At 44.2% G+C, this 20,387-nt stretch overlaps 1 protein-coding gene and 1 pseudogene across 2 annotated transcripts in view; one reads left to right on the top strand and one right to left on the bottom strand.

The window, feature by feature from the left end:
* Positions 1-20,387, bottom strand: part of SMYD1 (SET and MYND domain containing 1) — a 41,506-nt gene that overhangs the window by 7,612 nt on the left and 13,507 nt on the right. The window contains exons 3-8 of one of the 2 annotated variants that reach the window (XM_066626978.1): positions 15,948-16,161; positions 14,250-14,380; positions 10,905-10,943; positions 6,164-6,356; positions 3,486-3,578; positions 1,551-1,714 (exon numbers count right to left, since the gene is read on the bottom strand). In XM_066626978.1, coding sequence (XP_066483075.1) covers positions 1,551-1,714; positions 3,486-3,578; positions 6,164-6,356; positions 10,905-10,943; positions 14,250-14,380; positions 15,948-16,161 — 834 coding nt within the window. The remainder of the gene's footprint in view (positions 1-1,550; positions 1,715-3,485; positions 3,579-6,163; positions 6,357-10,904; positions 10,944-14,249; positions 14,381-15,947; positions 16,162-20,387) is intronic. The other variant, XM_066626980.1, reaches the window with a different exon arrangement.
* Positions 2,941-3,057, top strand: LOC136654961 (5S ribosomal RNA; annotated as a pseudogene).

Genomic DNA, 20,387 nt, shown 5'->3' with positions numbered 1-20,387 from the left:
TTGTTGGATGTGTTGCTGAATCATAAACTGAATAATAAGCTTGCAATCCTAAGCACGCTTATTTGAAAGAATATTTGAAATTTATTATAATACTTCCTGTTTTCAAAATGCTTCACATGTACCATCAAGGTAACCCTATCAAAACCAATAGGATTTACTTCAGAGAAAATGTGCTTTAGATGGAAGTGTTTATGCACAATACGCCATTATTTCTCATCCCCAAAATGAACATAGGGACAAGCTTCATCCTCCCCAATACTTTGCTTCTTCTGTGCTTCTTCCCTCCCCTCCCCAAATTTCTTCTGATGTGTCCACTGGGGGTCAGGTTTTGAAGTGGGTAGTTGATGTTCCAGAGGGCCCAAGGCAGGTGAGGTGGTGGAAGTCAAGTTGGTGGTCAGATTCTGGCAGGAACAAACAGGGATCCAAGGGCCAGATGCTGACGAAGTCCTCTAAAATGGTCTAATGATCAGATTCTTGAGCAGACAGGTGAGGGGGTGAAGTGAGGATGTTTGACACCTTCTTCCATAGAAAAAAAGTTGAGATTGTGGGGCCTAAGCCTAGGGTCTAAGCCTAACCCTCTTATATAGGGCCAGCAGGTCTCCTGATTTATCCTGGGCTGACTGGCTGCAATTTCTCTTCCTGTGACTATCAGGAGGATGTTGCAGAGCAGAAGGACTTGGGTCTGCCAGCCAGTCCTTGTCCCTGTGAGCAGTCTTGTTGGTGTCACAGACTATAAGGCACTTGAGCTCTGCTGTGTGTGCTTGTGAATGCACATGCATGTGTGTGCAGGGCAGGGCCTAGGAGAGGGGGGTAAAGGGGGTAATTTGTACCCAGGCCCAGGGTCAAAAAGGGGGCCCAGGAGCCAAAGGCTCAGAAATTTAAGAAAGGGGGCCCAGAAATTTATTGGGATCTTTCATTTTCCAATCTCACCCAGACTCACTGCCCATGTGGGATGCTGGGGGCATTACCATGGTGGGTACATGGCAGTGACTACTGTCACAAGCATACATTGTATGTATGTCACATGCATACATTCCTTAACAGTGTCACATCTGGGAAGAAATGGACCTTAAAGTAGCTCTTTGGCTTGTGGATCCGCTTACCATGAAGGAGTGTAGAGGAGCTCAGGGACCCAGTTGCAGGACTGCAGCTGCTGCAGAAGTATGTTTTGGTGCAAACAGGACACTTTCTATTCTAATGTGAGCCTAATACAATGATACTAATCTCCTGCAATGATTTTCTATATTTGAAATATTTTAGAGACTTAGGAGTGTGTTCGGTTTTCTGTATTACTGTATCTGATGTGGAGATCTCCACTTTGTGGAGGCCTCCATGAGTGACACCCAACTGCAGGATGCAGCACATGCCCCATTGGCACCACTATACCAGTGCTGGCAAGTACTGACATAACGGGTTAGGATTGCATCCTCAGACACACATAAACATTCTGATATGGGCATTCTGATAGTACAGAAATAAGAGATACTGGATATAATACATCCATTCAAATTATGGAAGGCCAGGGAGAAGACGGAACAGTCGTCACATACAAGTAACCATCCACCATTCGTTTTGAATAGCCAGCTGCTTCATCAAATAGTTGGAGGTAAGAGAGAACTTCTGATATGATGCTAAGGATCCGGAGCAGGTAAATGTTTGTTTCTCCCAGCACCACCTCCTGCTTTGCCACACACTCTCGACTCAGCTTCACAACCTGGAACAACCACAGGAAGCATCGTAAGTGGAGAACAAGTCAGACCTGTCTGCCTCTGCAATGCACAGTTGCAACATTTTACAGTGGAATTGGAAACAGAGGGTTACAGATTGGGTAATGAATTGTGAGTTGTAATGTCAATATTAGAGTGACATACAGTAGTAGAATTCTAGCTGGCCAGCTCTTTGTGTTAAGCTAAGGACCCAGTAGGCTTGTGAAAAGTACTTAACAACTCCCTGATGGTCCTGAATGGGAGCCTCCATGGGGCACTCAGGACCCTGTGCACTTACTGGGAAGAGGGATTGAAATCAATCAGGTGACTCATTTCTCCTGATCAGTAAGCGAGACAAATGAGCTATAATTCTGAGACAGGAACGAAGATGGGAATTTATATAAGAAGTGGATATGGGATATAGCTCAGGGAAGTGGATATGAACACATAAAAATATATGCAATCTGTTCTTTCAATGACCACTTGTCCCACAATGCAGAATCAGATCCTGTTCTTCCAGATTAATATCTAGAAAAACGGGGATGAAGAAACTCTGTTTAGGCACAATGTGGACTACTACATTGTGACTAGCTACACAGCTAGTAGCACAGACTAGCTACTTATGCATTCAAAACTGCTGAGGGGGCCAGGGAGCCATGGAGGAGTTTGAGGGTGGCTGAAGGGGTGCAGGTGAGGTGGGAGGTTAAAATTTGCACAGTAAACTTTGTGTATCATGGGGAGGGGGGTGGGGAATAGATAGGCTTGGGCCAGGCTTGGGTACCCAAGTACCCGAGTGTGTCTAAAACCACCCATTTAGGAAAAGTACTTTTCTCATGGTTCCATGCTGTGAGCTTACAGTTGTCAATACTTAGATCAGTAATGTTCTAGAGCAGTGGTTTTCAAACTTTTAGTTCCGAGACCCACTTTTTAGAATGAGAATCTGTTAGGACCCACCAGAAGTGATGTCATGACCGGAAGTGACATCATCAAGCAGGAAAATTTTTAATAATCCTAGGCTGCAATCGTACCTGCACTTACCCAGGAGTAAGTCCCATTTACTAGCATTGTTAAAAGAATTTGATGGGCTCGCCAATAGTGTAGCTATGGGGTTGGGGTTGGGGGCATGCTAAGTATTTCAGGTGCCACAACATGCCATGTAACCAGCCGCTCCCACTCCTTGACAAAGCCATTCTATACATAGTAGCCTGTTAAAAGAACAGATCTGTAACATTTCCCCAAATGCTGTTACCCTGCACATGCCTGATCTCGTCTGATCTCGGAAGCTAAGCAGGGTCAGGCCTGATTAGTACTTGGATGGGAGACCGCCTGGGAATACCAGGTGCTGTAGGCTTATACCATAGTCTTTCGAGACTGAAGGTTGCCAACCAAGTCATATGCAATGGTAGCATCAAGTCTAACATATTAAAAATAAAATATTGAGATGAATGGGCACCTGAAACTAACTCATGATCTGACCCACAGTTTGAGAAACACTGTGCAGTCTTTCGGGCTGAAAGACCCTGGAAGCATGAAGAGAGCACAAAGGTTGGGGGTGCTCTGCGGCACAAATGAGAGGCTTCCCCATGGAATGGTAAGCGCAATTCACATGGGGGAGGGATTTGGCAGGGTACCAGATCCAGCCCACAAGTTGGAGTCTGGAGAGCCCTGATGTAGAATAATGTGTGGACATAGGATGAAATTGGAACATTTGCTCTGATTACCCTCAGGCATTAGGAAAGAAGACTGAGTAAACAGAGGATCAAGACTCCTATGACTTACTTCATGGTATATCCCTTCAGAACGAGCTTTATCAATCTTTTCCAGGGTTTCCTTGGAGAACTGGATGACATCCTTCACTGCTTCCTTGGAGGGCTGCAAGAAGTAAGACAAAATTGTTGGTGTGTGCTTGTTTATTTCTTCTCCACTTGCAAATCCAAGTGGCAAAACCTGATTCCTGGGCCTGCATGTCCATGAGAGTGAGGCAGTCACCCCAGGCAAGAGATTAGTTGGGTGCACCCATCTCTGTCTGCCTGTCTCCACCATTCCTCCAGCTCCCTGGGTTCAAAAAGGAAGAGAGGACCAGAGGGAAGAGAAAATCTAGAGGAGAGTGGTGGGGCAAGTGTTTCCTACACTCCAATCTTCTCTTATCCATATTTCTTCTTCTGCTCTATTCCTTTCTGAATCTAATGAGATGGAAGAGAAGGAGGAGATCTGGCTGTGTAAGAACTGGATGTGTTAGCCAGCAGAGTAACTATGGGAGGGGGCATGGTAAGTATTTCAGGTGCCACAACATGCCATGTAACTGGCCCCTCCCACTCCCTGTCAGAGCCATTCTGTGCAAGTGGGAGGGGCCAGTTACACTTTGTGTTGCAATGCCTGCAATACTTGCTTTCCTCCCCCCTAGTTATGCTACTGGTACTGGCAAGAATTGTGACCAATTGCCCTTTTCTTAAACTCAATAACAAGATGTCACAAAGAAAATGATCAAAAGTAGTGTGGTCAAGGGACAACTGGAATACCCCATGATTTACAGCCCAAGAGTGAGATTCCACTTCAAGCTACATCCAAACTGCAACCACAGTTTTTGGTTGTATAAACCACTGTGTTTACCCCAGCTCACTGTGTGTGTTGCTCAAGCAATCCTATGTTTTCTGTAGCTCTGCTTGAGGGATATGTGGGTGCTTGAGGGATATGTGGGTGTTCTCTAGAGCAGGGGTGCCCAAACCCTGGCCCAGGGGCCACTTGTGGCCCTTGGGGAGCCCCCAGGCTCCAATGAGACTCTGACCCTCCAGACTTGCTGGTGGAACCCATGCTTGCCCAACGTGAGTGCTCTCAGCATGAGGGTGACTGTTCAACCTCTTGCATGAGCTGTGGGGTGAGGGCTCCCTCCACTACTTGCTGTTTCACATTCGTGATGCAGCAGTGGCAGTGAAGGAAAGACCGGCCTTGATTTGCGCAAGGCCTTTTATAGGCCTTGAGCTATCGCAAGACCTTCAATCATTCATAGAAGTTCCAGTTCTAATATATTAATTTATATAAATTTATTCAAATTTGAAATTTAAATTAATTCTTTTTTCCCCGGCCCCCAACACAGTGTCAGAGAGATGATGTGGCCCTCCTGCCAAAAAGTTTGGACACCCTTGCTCTAGAGCATTCCAATAAATCAGAATATCACATCAAAGTACAACATGTATCACAAGAAGCCACCTTCAAGTTTCAGCTTGGCAAGTTAGTGCCAGTAATCTTGTTGGGATCAGATGCTTACAAGTCTCTGTTGAACCTAAACAATGATTGTGGGATAGATCTTACTTTCTTCCCAACAAATAGCATAGGCACATGCCGCAGGGAGATGCTGTAGTGTGATAATTCCATAAGCAAAACTCAGAGTGAAACTGGGAAACTGCTTTACACTCACGCCCGAAACCTGAATGGAACTGTATGTTGGGCCTTTTGCCATTCAGAAAACTGAAATTTGCCCAAGGTGTAAGAGCAGGCAAACCATAAAGCATGCTGTACAACTCAGCTTCCTACGCATCTCACAAGCCACTGGAGAGGAAGGAATCTCATTAAGGCATGAGGAAAAGAGTTGTGCAAGTTCATCTTAACTGCAATTAATTTAAATGACTTCATTAAAAATAATGAAATATTAACAATATGTGGAATGTTGCTTTCATTTGTCAAACTTTTCTCTGCCCACCGTGATGGCTGGAAACTTCTATCTTCTGTGGGAGAAAAGAGGAGACTGACCATTTCAGCACTTTGAAAGGATCGCTAGAGCCATTAATGACTGGCAACACCTGCAGTTTAACAGACATATGTGTTTAAGGGCCCAATCTGTGGGATACACTGGTGGACCATGAGGTACCACCATGCCAGCGTACCCCACGGACTGCCATTACAGCCACCTCTCCAAAGGACTGTGTCACACTGCTAGCATTGCAAAGGCTGGGGGATAGCACAACATCAGTGGCACTGAGCAGACCAGTCATCAACTGAGATATGTTGGTAGTAGGGGCAGATTGGGGTGGGGATCAGTCAGCTGGTGGGGATCAGGAGTGGAATGGGGAAGATCTGAGCAATGGCAGATTGCTCAGAGCAATGGCAGAGCAATGGAATCTGTCGCATCCAGATGCACCCAAGAGACCTGGCCGATACTCTGCAACAATTTATGGTGCACCACAGAATGTCCCCACAAATAATTATCTGTTTACCAGGGTTTCCTAACAGGTAAATCAGTGCGGCAAGGGTACCCTGAAGCAAGAAAGCTTGAAAGGCACCACACCATATGAATTTTTGCTGAGGCTCCGCACGTACCACAGAAGACACAGACAAGTTGATGCATGCTGGAAAGCCGCATTTTGGCATGGCCTTTGGCCTATTTTTTGGCTGAAAATTGATGAGGTTCACATTTCAAGATGCCCTGGAATCAGCACTTTGCTTTCATGGCAACCACATACCTTCTCACTCCCCTCTTTCACAGCCAGCATCAGGTCATCTTTGATTTTCTTCTCACAATGCTCGCAGGTACAGTCAAAATAGTACTGTTTTTTCAACAGCTGCCTTCTGTCTTCGCTGACATTGAGAAAATCTATGTAGGAAACAGTCAGCTCTTCCCCTGGTGAGATCTTACCTAGTGCACGCAGCTCTATCCTAGTTTCAAACAAGCAAAGAGGCATTATATATATCACCCATTGGTATGATAGGAATTCATTGACAAAGATGTCATAGATTACTTTCCCAAAGAATTATAGCCCTTAGATGATGTCAAGACTCAAAGGGCAGCTATCCAGAGAGATGTGCCCTTTTGCACTAAATCAAAATTCTGAACAAGGGTAATCAAAATTGCTTTATATAAATTTATGCAAATCAAGCAACTTTTTATTATGCATTTTTTCATCTATTTTACATAATCTTTTTCTGCTTCTTCCACTAGCCATGGGCAGAGAAAGCAAGCATATTAGGCACTGAAACCCTGCTTGTTGGTCATACTGGAAATTCAGCCATCTCTGAAATTTTCCAAAGCATTCCTTATACACTTTCATGTAACTTTCAAGTAACAATCATTAGGGCTAGAAACTTGCATTTTTTTGTTAGAAAAGGAAAATAGGGATTCTTATGGCCAAATTATATGTTCAGTTAAGAATGAAATTTGGCCCATGTGTGCTTATTTGTTTCTGATTTCTATTGTTAAAACACCAGCAGCAAGAAAGCTTGATCCAGATCAGAACTGTAACAGGAATGGGGATTTTAATCCTTTCCCTTGTCATGGTCCCAATACAGACACAGGGCTCCCATGGCTGCTGTCTCCCCCAGAAAGTAAGCTCCCTTGAGTATCAACCTGAAATCTGAATTCTGCTGCTATTATGTCTTTAATATAGTATGTGTTTTTAATGCTTCAGTTGACCTGCAGCATTCATGCCATTCTGACAATAATGTTCAAAGCACCAACAGATCATTTCCTGTGGTTCTTCATTTTTAGTGTTCTCACTTGCCAGTTACATATTTAGCAATGCTTTCCTCTCTGACTCTCAGCATCTTTTTCTTACAACCAGGCCTTCACTTGAATTCACTCCATCATAAGGTAAATCCAGACACTACAAGGCACCCCTTTTCAAGCAAAGGAAGTTCACTGTTCAAATTTCCTCCCTTTCAAAAACAAACCTCATCTGTACCACTTCAGGTTGTAGGTGTGGCTTGTGCATGTTTGAGTACTCCTTGTAGCAAAACCCTCCCAAAAAATAAAATAAAAAACACCTCCCAACCAGGGCCAGCCCACCCATGAGGCCAACTGTGTGGTTGCCTCAAGCAGCATATGGGTGCGGTTACGGTGCCCATCTCTATCCACCTATTTGCCTCCATTGTTCCTCCTTCTCCTTCTAGTCCCTGGACTAGAAAAAGTACAGAGAGGAAGAGGAAATGTGGAGGGGAGCAGAGTGCTAAAGTAGAACATTGGTGAGTAGAAGGAGCAGAGTGTGGCAGATAATTGGGTAAGGGGGGCAACACTTGGTATGCCGCCTCTAGCTACCTTGGGCCAACGCTGCTTCCAGTGCTGAGCACAGAGACAGTCAGCACAGCAGGGAGAAGGTTAGACTGTACCATTCTCTATCACAGTGGTTTTCAACCTTTTTTGTCTCATGGCACACTGACAGCGTCCTAAAATTGTCAAGGCACACCATCAGTTTTTTGACTCTTGACAAGGCATACCATGCTGGTGAGGGGCTCACATCCCCCAATGGTCCTACCAATAAACAAACCTCCTGCAAACGGCCACGGCACATCTGCAGACCATTCACGGCACACCAATGTGCCACGGCACAGTGGCTGAAAATGGCTGCCATGTGGTAAGGTCAGAATGGTATATACAGGAAATAGCTTTTGGGCAGAACATTTTAAGATTCAGCTCCACCGTGAGGCAGGAAGTGGTATTGTCTACGAAAAGTGGTACTGTATACGAAAAGTATACTACTTAATTCTGCTGATTACAATATCTAAATTAGATCTGATTAGATCTCCTGGTAGCCAAAGAGCCTTTGCTATTTTTTAAATACCGATTACTTACTGATAATCTTTTATACAGTTAAAAATGCAAAAAGAAAATATGATTTGCAACCACACATTTTTGCTTCTTAAAGAGATGCCACCAATGTTGCGTGGAGCTCTGTTAACAAGACTTTAAATGAATAATATAAATGATAAATTCATTTTGTAAAGAACAAGCGAACAGAAAAACCTGCATGCAAGTTAAAGCAGATCAGGGCTGAATTTGACCAGTCATTGTTATTTCAGAGAGCAAACACCGCATAGAACCTTTTAGAACCAGAAATAGTAAAAAAAAAAAAAAAACCAACCTAGGATCATGGGGAGAAAGAGCATACCTTGTCATCTCCAGCACCACTGCTGTGATCCAATTCACTACCATCCCCTGCAACTTTAAACCTTTGTGTTATTGTTGCTGTTTTTAACAGAACTCTGATCTCAGATCCTCTGTGTAATGTGCCTTGACCTAGCAATAAAGAAGAAACTCCCTGGTTCAAATCAAATATGCCTCTGCTGTACCACAACTGGTGTAAACTCACTGGATAGCTTTTGGAAAGCTGCTCTCTCTCACTCTCTCAGCCTCCTCCCATTAAGGTGATAGATGTACTGGCCAATCTTATAAGGTTGTTGTATGGAGTACTGAGACAGTGTAGGTAATGTGCTTTGAATGTTCTAAAACAGTGCCTCTCAAACTGTGGGTCAGGACCCACTAGGTGGGTCACGAACCAAATTCAGGTGGGTCCCCATTCATTTCAATGTGTATTTTATTTTTTAGTATATTAGCCTTTATGCTACCATGGTATGTGACTGCATTGTCACAGCAATGTGACTGCAATGTCACAGATCTGTACTTTTAACTGGCTACTATGTTCATGCTTTTAGCAATGATAGTCAATGGGGCTTACTCTTGAGCAAGTGTGGATAGGATTGCAGCCTTTGGGATAGTTGGGGAATTTTTTAAACAAGTCAGCAACTACTTGGGAGGGTTAGGAGGGTTCTTCTTTATTTTAAATAAATTTTTAATATGCGTATTGTACACTTTTATTCTCAATTAATTGACTTGATTTTGTCATGTGGGATTGTTAAAATTTTTCTGCGTGATGATGTCATTTCCAGTCATGACATTACTTCCAGGTTAATAACATCACTTTCAGTGTGTCCCAACAGATGGTCATTCTAAAAAGTGGATCCCAGTGCTAAAAAGTTTGAGAATCACTGTTCTAAAAAGCCATGTATCACTATTTCAACATAACGTTTTCAAACGTTAGCCACCAATAAGTAGTGAAGAGTGACAGAAATCTCACTTAGGGTGCATACAAACATACTAAAAAAACAGGATCACTGGACCCTTATCACCTTGTTCAGATGTACCTATCAAGACCCAAGTTTAGGTAAAACCAGTTTTGAGGAATGGAAGCAGAAGTTGTCTATGCAACTTCTGACCGGATATGCAAAAACTGATGAGCTTCAAGATTCAATGTCACGATCCTGCTCACTCCTTTCCAGAGCAATTTTGCACCTTAAAAAGAGGAGGATCCGATTTTTTTATTTTAAAAAAACACCATAGTTTAACATATCTTAAAACACAGAAGTGCTGTTTAAACAATTTCTTTTAAGCAGACAGCTCACCTAAGACATTACTGTCTCAGTAGGGAAGGGAAAAAGCCACAACTAACAGTGCAGAGGTAACTGCGTCTGCTGACTGCAGCGTGAAGCCACAGGGAGTCAGGTTCATCAAGAAAAGATCATGCCTGTGCCCATTTTTAGGTATACCTGTACACACCCTCCACATTTTAAATAAAAAATAGTATCGGTGAACACACCCATTCACACACTTTTATGCCCCACAGATTTCAGTGGGAGTGTTAATCTCTTCCATTGCTCCCACTGAAAGCAGTGCAACTGAAAAAAATTACTCTGGTTTTGCATTTGTTAATACACAAAATTTAATTACAGTTATGAAAAGTACTGAACTTTGGCTGAATTGTCCCCTGGACTCGAGATTTTCCGATTCCTTAATATTGTGTCAATCAAGTTCCACCAAAAAAATCTGATTTTTGCTTGGAAGCCGTCCAGCAAAACAGGCGCCACAGCTGTGGTTTGGCACTAGCTAAACCATCAGCCCCAGTGTTGTATTGCTCTATACAACATCTCTATGTTCTATTATTTTAATCAGTGCTGTTAGAGTCTCTGGTCTGTTTTAACCAATGCAGCCAAAATCAGATGGGGTGGTGTGTCGGCCAGGCAATCACAAGTCTGCTCATTGTGCAAAAGGTTCATCTGGTTGACTTGAGGTTGTCCAACTCTCACAACACTAGTGACTTTCATGCTGTCATTGCTACTGAAGGGACAGAAGAGAAGGATAAATCAAAACAGGCATTAACAAGTGTGGGCAGGTTTGTCAAAGAAGGAGGCAGAGGGTGAGTGTCATCATGAAGATTATAATTAAATGGGGGGAAAATTAATACATGACCAAATGCAGGAGTTACAAAACAAAGGGTTGGGTTTAGTGGGGTTTTTCCAGAGATGATGGGAACAGTGAAATGACCCACAGCATCTTTAAAGCTTAGATATTGCCTGTGGGACTTTGTTGTTGATGCAGGATGTGTGTGGGGAGGTATCGGTCACAGGGGAAGGATTATGCTTTCAAGACTAACCCACCTCATCTGGGTGTGGAACATTGATCTTACAGCCTCATGACTGAAAAAAAAACAGACATCCACAGTTTTACACAAGTACGAACGCTTTTTAAAAAAAGCAAATGGAATCCACACATTTAGTAAATGAAATGCTAGCACACAACTTTAAGGGGCACATACAGACCAAAGGCTGAAGTGAAAGGCACATATGAGGGTGCACATCAGAGCCCTAAGACAATCCACTCTCTCTCCTATGACTATGTAGTTGACAAGGCCATTGGTGGGCTATACAATTGCCATTTTTTAACTGGCCCTGCTTATGTGCCTAACAGCCTTCTGGACCTGGCTTTGCTCCTGATCTTGGTCAGATGGCACTTCTGCACAACTTCCTTGAGTGCAACAGTTGCAGCCTCTCCTGGAGAATACAAATCTGGACTCCGTCACATATGCGGAAGAGAAAACAGAGGTCAGACTGGGCTGACTGATACCTATTTCCTGCTCCTATTTCACCTTTCAATGAGGACAAATTAGGAATAACTGGGAAAAGTTGATCTCTGCTACCACTCAGACTGGGAAACCAGGCAGAAGAAGGTCATTTGGAGAAAACATCCCTTCCAGTAGAATAGGGAATTCCAAAAGCCAGGGGGACACTTAAATCAATAGTGAAAGATGATGGTCTGAGGAACATGGCAACCTGCTCCCTTCTGAGTCAACTAAGATTGGGTTGATGAAACTATAAAAACATCAGATGTTTGTTTTAAAAGTGGTACAATGTATCAAGACAATGGATGGGAAATTGCAAGGGTAAAACAAGACATGGGTGGTCTTACAAAGAGACAAACGGGTAGCAATGGTGGCAAACGCTGGCCAGGATGCTAAAAGGCAAGCAGAAAATAAAACAAATACTGTTGATGTGTCCTACTGGGTATGACCCTACACTACTAAAGACCCAAACCTATCCACCATTCCAGCACTGATGCAGCCAAGCTAATGGGGCATGCGCTGCATCCTGCATGGAGGGGCAGTCATAGAGGCCTCCTCAAGGTCAGGGAAAGTTTGTTCCCTTACCTTACAGCTGCATCAAGCACTGGAATGTTGGATTGGATTGGGCCCTAAATCATGCAATTCCAGGGTCCAGATCTTGGCATTCACACTTGCAGTAAAGTGAGCTCTTCCCCCCACCCCCACCCCGAGAAGCACAGATGCTTCCAATACCAGACAATTGAAACCCTTCTTTTTAGAGCCTGGCGTTAGCCCAATTTTACTGTAGAATTGGGTACTGGGTGGAGGTCACCTGAGCTCTTGTTTTCCCACTACATCCTGGTTTTGGGGAAGGAACTGGGGCCAGGGAGGAGGTAGGACAGACTGGATCCAGTGGAAATGTGGTATGCTGGATCTTATCCCCTCCTTTGAAAACTTCCCCACGTCTTTCCTCTCCTTGGACATATGATGCCAAAATTGAAGATGTATGTCCGAGGAGACCCACTGGAGATTGGGCAATTTACTAGGAGATAAGTACAAAATGTTTTTATTTATTTCCTGCAGGCTGTCTGATTGTCCACATCCCCCACACACATATAGGACACAGCGCGTGCCTTTTGGCATGGGTGGATGGGGGGGGTTGGGTAGGCCTGGAGCCTTAATGAATACAGTTCATGCAGCATATTAGTGGGCCCAGACACTTAGTTTGGGAATTACTGTGTTAAGCCAAGCCACTCAATAAACTTCACATCTGTGTATCACACAATTCTGATTATGCTCAGTAGCCCCAGGAGCCATAAAATGTGGTGGTATCCACTGGAAAAACAACAGCACAACATACAAGGTGATAGTGGAAGGGACTGAGAGTTGGCTTGCTTGAGTCAGTGGTACATTTGGATTGTGGAGATGCAATGTTCTGCTGCAGGTCCCTCTTGTAACCCCATAGTGGAGAAGTTAGGTGTAAACAAGAATTTACAGTATTTGATTTTGATTTTTTGAAATTTATTTGTGTTCTCCTCCCCAAAGTTGGAGTGCAATGAAGTGGTGGAGAGTAAAATATATTTAACAATGTCAGAGACTATGTCAGAGCTATGGGGGGGGGGGAGGTTTGTTAGGAAGCTGAGGATTTAGCTAAACATTATGCACAAACAGGTGTCACAAAACAACAGCCTTTTTTTTAGACACGAACCTCCTTCTCTACTATAGAGATTCTAATTTTGGTGCTTGTCCAGGTTCCCAGCATCATTACTAGCACTGACTGAGGTTTTTATCCTGCAGCCTGCCTTCTGGAGCTTGTGCAGCTTCACCCCTTCCTACTATAAGCCTGCCCTTCAGTTGTCTCATTGCTCCAAGCAACCAGGAAACTTGCTTAAAAGCCTCAGGAGAGACATAAGTAGAGTACAGTAGTTGCTGGATCTCATTCAATTGTTGCAGGGCTGGCAAAGAAATTGGTGGCAAGCTTGGTGGCAAGTACTACTGGGTTGCCTAGGTGGCCCCAGCAGTTGTTCAGGCTACCATATTGGAGTGGTGGTGGGCACAAGTACGGTCGAGGTAGTGCTGTTCCAAGAGTGCTTTCTACTAGCCAGCATATTCTTGCCTAGTTCCTGCTACAGATTTTTTGTACTGATGCTTTCAACCTCTCTCTGTGGTGAGATCCTGCATATTATGTATAGCAGCAGATTCTTCAAAAGCCAGGCTGACGCCACGTAAACTGTTTGTAGGAAAAGTACTGCTCAAAATGGCTTCCATCTTGCGAAGATGACCGTTTTGCATGGTAAACAGCAAACTTGCAGAATCAGAAATGCATGCATGATTTGGGCACAAACTGAGTTAGCATAAAGAGTAGGCTTTGCAGGAACATAAGCCAAAGTGTTTAAGCTCCAAATCCAATTGCTTTGTTTTGGAGTACAGTACACTTAAACAGAACACATTGCCAAATGAACCAGTTTTGCCAACATTTTTGTCAAGGCCCAGAATTGCATTGCAGGATGGTTGATAGTACTGCTATTACCTAATCCATACAGACACTGTCTTGCACAAATCCAATTAGAATAAATGGGAGTCTATTGCATACATTTCAATGGGGCTTGTGCAAGAGAACCTCGCAAATAACTGTGATCTTTTACATCTTCTAATACATTTTTCCCCCTGGGAAGTGATATAGTCTTTATTGCTAAAGAGGCACCATTCAAAATTTCTAAGCCAACAGAAATGCTCATATTAGGCAGTGGCCTTCACACTAAGTGTTTTCATGCAGCTTCAAAAAATTAATCTAGAGATATAGGGGCTCCTTCAGCTCAGAGTGAACTGATTTTCTAGAATTTTTTTCACCCCTGAGCTGACAATATGACCCAGTCTTACTGATGCAGAGAAGGAAATGACTTACTTGCCATTGTTGAAGATCACTGTACAGTTGGGCCAACAGTCATGATTCACCAAGCAAAGGTTGGGGAAGATGCCTACTCCAACCGCCTGCAGCCCCCTTTGGTCACTCAGTGTGAAACCATTGCAGTTTATCTGCACCACGCAAAAAGGAACAAGATGGATTAGCAAGGATATGGTTCTCTAGATCCGAGTGATGGTCAATTTTTGTATTCTCAAGGACAACTATATTTCTCAGATGGGGAAGGCAGAGACTGCATGTATTTTAACAAACAATTCACACCACCTAAATACCAAGCTCTGCTTTCTTTAAAAAGTAACCACTTTAAGGCTTTAAGTAGAAAACTTTATAGAAAACCCAACGGTATGTATAACAATAAATGTGAAACAGTTCTCTCTCACTGCCTTGGAAAATATTTTTTCCTTACCAGTTAAATTAGGGGGCAAATTTATTCCATTCCTCAATTAAAGTATGTAGGGTTGCTGGGGGTCTGTGTGGCTCTCAGGCTGCCAGTTGGCCACTTCTGCTCTCTGGAATATTGACAATTAGTTAATATTCCAGAATCGACAGAGCTGCTGTATTGTTGACAGCAGCTCTCTAGCATTTCAGACAAAAATGTTCTCTCCTGTCCTTGGAGATGCTGGAGACTGAAGCTGGGGCCTTCTGCTTAGTGGCGTAGCTACTGAGGGCAGTGCGGTAAGTACTGCAGGCACTGCAACACACTGTAAACAGCCCCTCCCACTCACCATTGGAACCATTCTAGGCAGTGATGTACAGCAATGTGCAGGAGACACCGTTTGGTTCAGCAAGCGCCTGCACATTGCTGTTGCCACCAAGAATGGTTCCAAAGGTGAGAAGGAGGGGCTGTTCACACAGCACATTGCAGCACTTGCAATACTTACTGCACACCCCACTGCTTCCGCTATACAACTGAACTACCATTTAATCCCTCTCTTTAATCTCAAGCAGGGCTAGGTGCTTGAGAATCCTATGCATATTTACTCTCTTTGCGTTTAGTAGAGCTTACTCCTTAGTAGGCATGTTTAGGATTGTAGCCTCAGAGCCCAGTCTTATCCCTGCCATGCTACAGCATTGCAGGTTTGCCAGATAAGGCATGCATTGCATGCATGCTATGGTGGGTGAGGTAGCCTGAAGGCAAATGGGAGTTAAGTAAAAAAAAGAATTTTACTTATTTCTATGTAAACCCTCAGGCCACTTATGAGTCTCATTGAATATTTGTGGCACATGTCTGAAGAGGGAAAAGGGGTGGGGAGATTTTTCAAATGGGATAAGATTCCGTATGCCCCAATGTCATCCCCTCCCTCCCTGACATGCCCCCATATTTTTCCCCCGAAACACCCCATGGCTCACAAACCGCTGGGGATCTGGGAGGACTGCTGCCATGCAGCTGGCACCTCAAACTGTTTCTGGCAGCAACCCAGAAGCACATGTTAGTGCATCATGTTTTGCTAGGCCAGAATTTGGGCTGTGCTGCAGGAACGTGAGTTCCAGCAGCGCTGTCTGATGGTGGGATTCAACTGCTAGCCACGTTAGATACCTGTCTGTAGCCTGAATCAGCCTTCAACAGTCTGAAGAAACCCCAACAAAGCCCCTGTATGGAGGGGAGCCTGAATGGTGCAAATATCAGCATGTTCTAAATAGAACCTATTCTCCTGATCTCAGATCACTGGTCAGACCTACCACACCCAGTATGTGAGAGATGTATTGCATGCCAAATTGCTTGCTTTCAGGTGGCCAGAACTCCAGGAAACTCTCCAGGTCAATTCTCAGCTCCTTCTTTTCTTCTTCTCCCAAATGTTCCACATGGTTCTGCAGGTCGTCGATGGATACCAAACATCCCTCCGTCAGGCCTCCTCCTTCTCTCTCTATTCTCCACAAGATTCGGGCAGCCAACCTGGCAGACCAAAAATATGTTTAACCACTGAAGAATCTTAGTGAACAACATAATCTCTGCCAGCTGCCCACCTCCGCTTCTGAAGAATGGCACTGTGATGTCTTCAAGAGAACTGTAAGCTATTCTGAGTTTAAATAGTAGGGCCCAATCCAGTGGAGCCCTAATGCCAGCACTGAGCTTCATAAACATGCCTTAAAGCACATTTATGGCACCCTGTGCAGAAGGGGCACTGGACCCAGCAATGATAGAGGATGCTGTGGAAGCACCCAGTGGTAGGTTGCACTGCCAGGAAGCAGTGTGGGTTTTGGGGGCAGGGGAGGCATTCTGGGGGGGGGGCGGAGGAGTGGGGGCAGGGCAGGGCAATCCGTTTGTGCAGCAACCAGGATCCCAATGAAGCAGTGCATAATCCAAGAGGTGCCCCCCCCCCCGGATCTTCTGCAGTGTACCAGAAGACACAGGGGTACAACTCTTCAATTATGTATAGTTGCTGGTGCACCTCTAGGATAGTGGAATGAAGCTGGTTGAGTGGTAGAGTATCTTGGGTGGGTCTGCCAAATGCAACTGTGGATTTTTCCCCTATGTGTGGAGGCGGAAAAATTAGGCTTGGTTTTTCTACAAATACACTCAGAATTGGCAGCCTTCCAGAACGCCTCTTTAGGTAGAAGCATACTTTCCATTGCAGCTCACAATACCTTCCTGTCTCATGTATCACAAGGGGATATTTTTACCCAGCTCCTATAAATAGGCCACCTGATAAGTGATGGCTCTTCACAGTGACTAAACCCGAAAGAACACATATGGCCATTCCATACTATAGTTTCAGCAGCAATCTTCCTCTGATTTCTCATATTGGACAGAAAATTTACTTGCTCAAGTACTATTTGAAATACTCAGCATTTCAGCATTTACCATCAAAGAAATGTCTTTATTAAATATACTGCAAAAAGGGAAATTTCAGTTGGATATCAGGAAGAAATAATTAATGGTAAAAGAAGTTTGGCAATGGATCAGATTGCCAAGGGAAGTGGTGGCCTCTATGGCCTCTCTGGAAGTGGGCCAGAAGTGCAAGGCTCTGTGCACTTCAGGAAGGCTGTTTACGATGAATGTAAAAAAGCATGCCCCTCTTCTGGAGGCTGCTTTATGGCAGTCAGTGCCTGCAGATGAGGTGTTCTGATGATGGCTGGTCCAGATTGGACTCAGTCGATCAGCGGTGGACCACCCCAGCCCCGTGCTCCCGTGGGATGGCATCCCCCCCCCCGCGGGCTATTGCTGCCTTCCCACGTGAAAATCCCCCCCACTCACCTGAGGCTCACGGAGCCTCGCACAACCCAGGACTGCACTGGGGAAGCCTCTCTGAGGTTCCCTGATGCTATAAACTGCACTTCTGGGAAACTGGAAGCACAGTTTCCGCCTCTGTCGGGTGCCTCAGAGAGGCTTCCGCAGTGTCCTAGCTACTTGTGCCTGGTGCATTTGCCCCATTGAACCTAATGGGAGGTCCGCAACTGTGGCCGACAGCATCTCAAGGTTTTGTTGCCGTTGTGTGCATTTGAAGCTTGGTTTATATCGTAAAATGATCTCTAATAAACATCTTCATAGCATCCCCAGGTGGTGGCACTAAAAATCCCTGGATTTATGGTTTTTTATTTTTTAAGTAATTAGTTAATTCTGTAGGTTCCCTCTCTGTAGTCAGCTAGCTTTGGAGAAGGAGTGTATCCATCTTCCAGGCTTTTGACCTGGGCCTGGATTTATTTGTTGACTGTGTGTAAGAGGCAGTGGTCACCATTTTGGTGCCACTGCATTGGTGGGTGGTGGTGGATAGGATTGGGCTGTAAGAATATAATTAAGGTCTTCTCCTAGCCAAGCTTTTGCTCTTTAGGGAAATGTGAGATATGAATGAATGAACGAACTTTGGCTTCTTTAAAATCATCCAAAATTTGGGTCCCAAATTGTTATGTAGCCTTGGTGGAAATAAGATTTGATTTGAATAGAGCTGTAAACTAATCCTAAAGTAACCTTTTCTCCTGGCAATAAATCTTCTACAAAAATATAACAACCTTTTGGCTCCTTCAAGGAAGTCTCTAAGGTGAAATCAACATGTGTAGCTAAAATTACTGTTTCACCCCTCACTCAGGAGAAGTGAGGCAAAGAAGTGATCACCCACCACCCAAGGTCTTTCAGCAAATGTTTCTCTGATAATTTGCTATGTGTTTCCTATAAAAAGATTGTTAATCCACTAACATTACAACCCACAGGCATAAGAAATTAAAAAAACACAGCTCAATCCTATGCACGTCTACTCAGAAGCAAGTCCTATTGTGTTCAATGGGCTTACTCCCAGTAAAGTGTGTATAGGATTGCAACCTCAGTGTGTATAGGATTGGCCTGCTTCTGCCCGCCATAAACCTCATCAATAAGCAAACATCTTAAACAATAAACATTGAAAATGCAAGTGAAACATCTATAAATGTTCGTACTTCCAAAGTGAATAGTGTGCACTGCACTTGTTCCATGACTGGGTGCCCATTCATTAGAGGACAGGAGATCTCTAATGCTTGTTGGAGCCTTTGTTGTGGTGGAATGATAAGCCTAGAATTGCCAGCTGTTGGGGTAGCTATTTGTATTTTAGGCATTGTACTGTATTTGAAACTGACCTTGGATTTTTATCATGCAGGTGTGGTGCAGCGTCAGGCTTTGAGGATCTGGTTTGGGTGTAGATACCCAGAGTTAAGATCTCATTGACAAAAGCCCCCATCTCTCCCAAAAGATTTATAGCTACAATACTGTTTTTAACATGAATAGACAGTGTCTTAAAATGTGCACAAATGTTGACTGGCCACTTGGTGGCAGAACTAGAGTAGACAAATACAAACACAGAAGTGTATTCAGGAACCTACAAAAATAAAGAGTTTTAAAACTACTTTCAGACGCTTGTGGCTTTTTCTGTCTCCACAGGGGTCTGCCCGGGTTCCAGATGCCAATGTCTTCTTCACAAGTTTATGACTGATGGTCACCAGCAGATCCTCTCTAGAAGTTTGAAATCAAAATCTTACAAGAGTCAGTTCCCTTTTGTAATTGTTATGTGGTGCATGACACTATCAATATCAATATGATAGGGAATATGAAAAGGGAAGACCCAGAATACTGTAGGATTCCTGTTTCTCTCAGGATGGTGGTAACTCCCTGGAATTTATTCCTGTGCCACAGTGATCTCTAAGGAAATGATGGAAAACCTCAATGCTGTAATTGCACTATTTAAAATCAGCACCTGGTTGGGATAGCTGCAAAAATGGGTCCTTGTATCACATTCCTTGGGTCTTTGGAAGAGTCCCAACTCCTCCCCAACCCAGGAGCTGAATTACATAAACCGATGGGGATCTAGCTGCTCCAGATCAGAGGTTTCCAAAGCTTTTGGCACAAGGACTGCATGATATATCTGACATGATGTAGAGCGCTGGAAAATAAATAATAAAAGAATGGAGAAACACTTTACTGAGAGTTTGAGTGAATACAATAAGTGGGTGGGGGTGGAAGGAGAAGGGGAGCAGAGGGCAAAATTGAATGAATAATTTCATTGCATTTTTCAGCACATCTAGTGGCTGAATGCGGTCTATTCCCATGCCGGGAGACTAGGAACCGCGCGGGCCAGATCAAATCCTCCAGAGGGCTGTGGACCAGGGTTTGGAGACCCCTGTATTAGATCCTTGAAAAGTGGGTAGAATGTTAATGGCTGAGCAAGTCTAGGCATTCCTGAGTGACACATCCTATCTTGACCAATTTTTAGCTGACTTCTGACTAGGTGTGGGATAGAGATAGGCTTTGGTTTTCCTTACCACTGCCTTGAGATGATGCAACTCTGCTGATTTTATAAAAAGCCTTTTTTGATACTGTGGACAAGCCTATTCTTTGCAGCATCCTCAATTCCAATTCTATGAGAATGTTGGGATTTGCTCTCAGCTTATTTCCTTCCTTTCTGATCAGACTCAGAGCCTGGGTCTTGGGGATACAATCTGGTGGGCTCCTTGGAGACTAGAGGCTAAACCAGGGGTGCCAAAACCCCAGCCCAAGGGCCACTTGTGGCCCACAGGGGCTCCCAATCTGGGCTTTGGGGAGCTCCCAGTTTCCAATGAGCTTCTGGCTCTCCAGAGGCTTGCTGGAGCCCATGCTGGCCCAACGCAACTTTTCTCAGCATGATGATGACGGTTCAACCTCTCACCTGAGCTGTGGGA

Source organism: Tiliqua scincoides, chromosome 5, assembly GCF_035046505.1.
Source record: "Tiliqua scincoides isolate rTilSci1 chromosome 5, rTilSci1.hap2, whole genome shotgun sequence".
NCBI classification, from domain to species: domain Eukaryota; kingdom Metazoa; phylum Chordata; class Lepidosauria; order Squamata; family Scincidae; genus Tiliqua; species Tiliqua scincoides.
The sequence above is the reverse complement of the archived record's forward strand: the minus strand, read 5'-3'. Positions and strand labels throughout refer to the sequence as shown.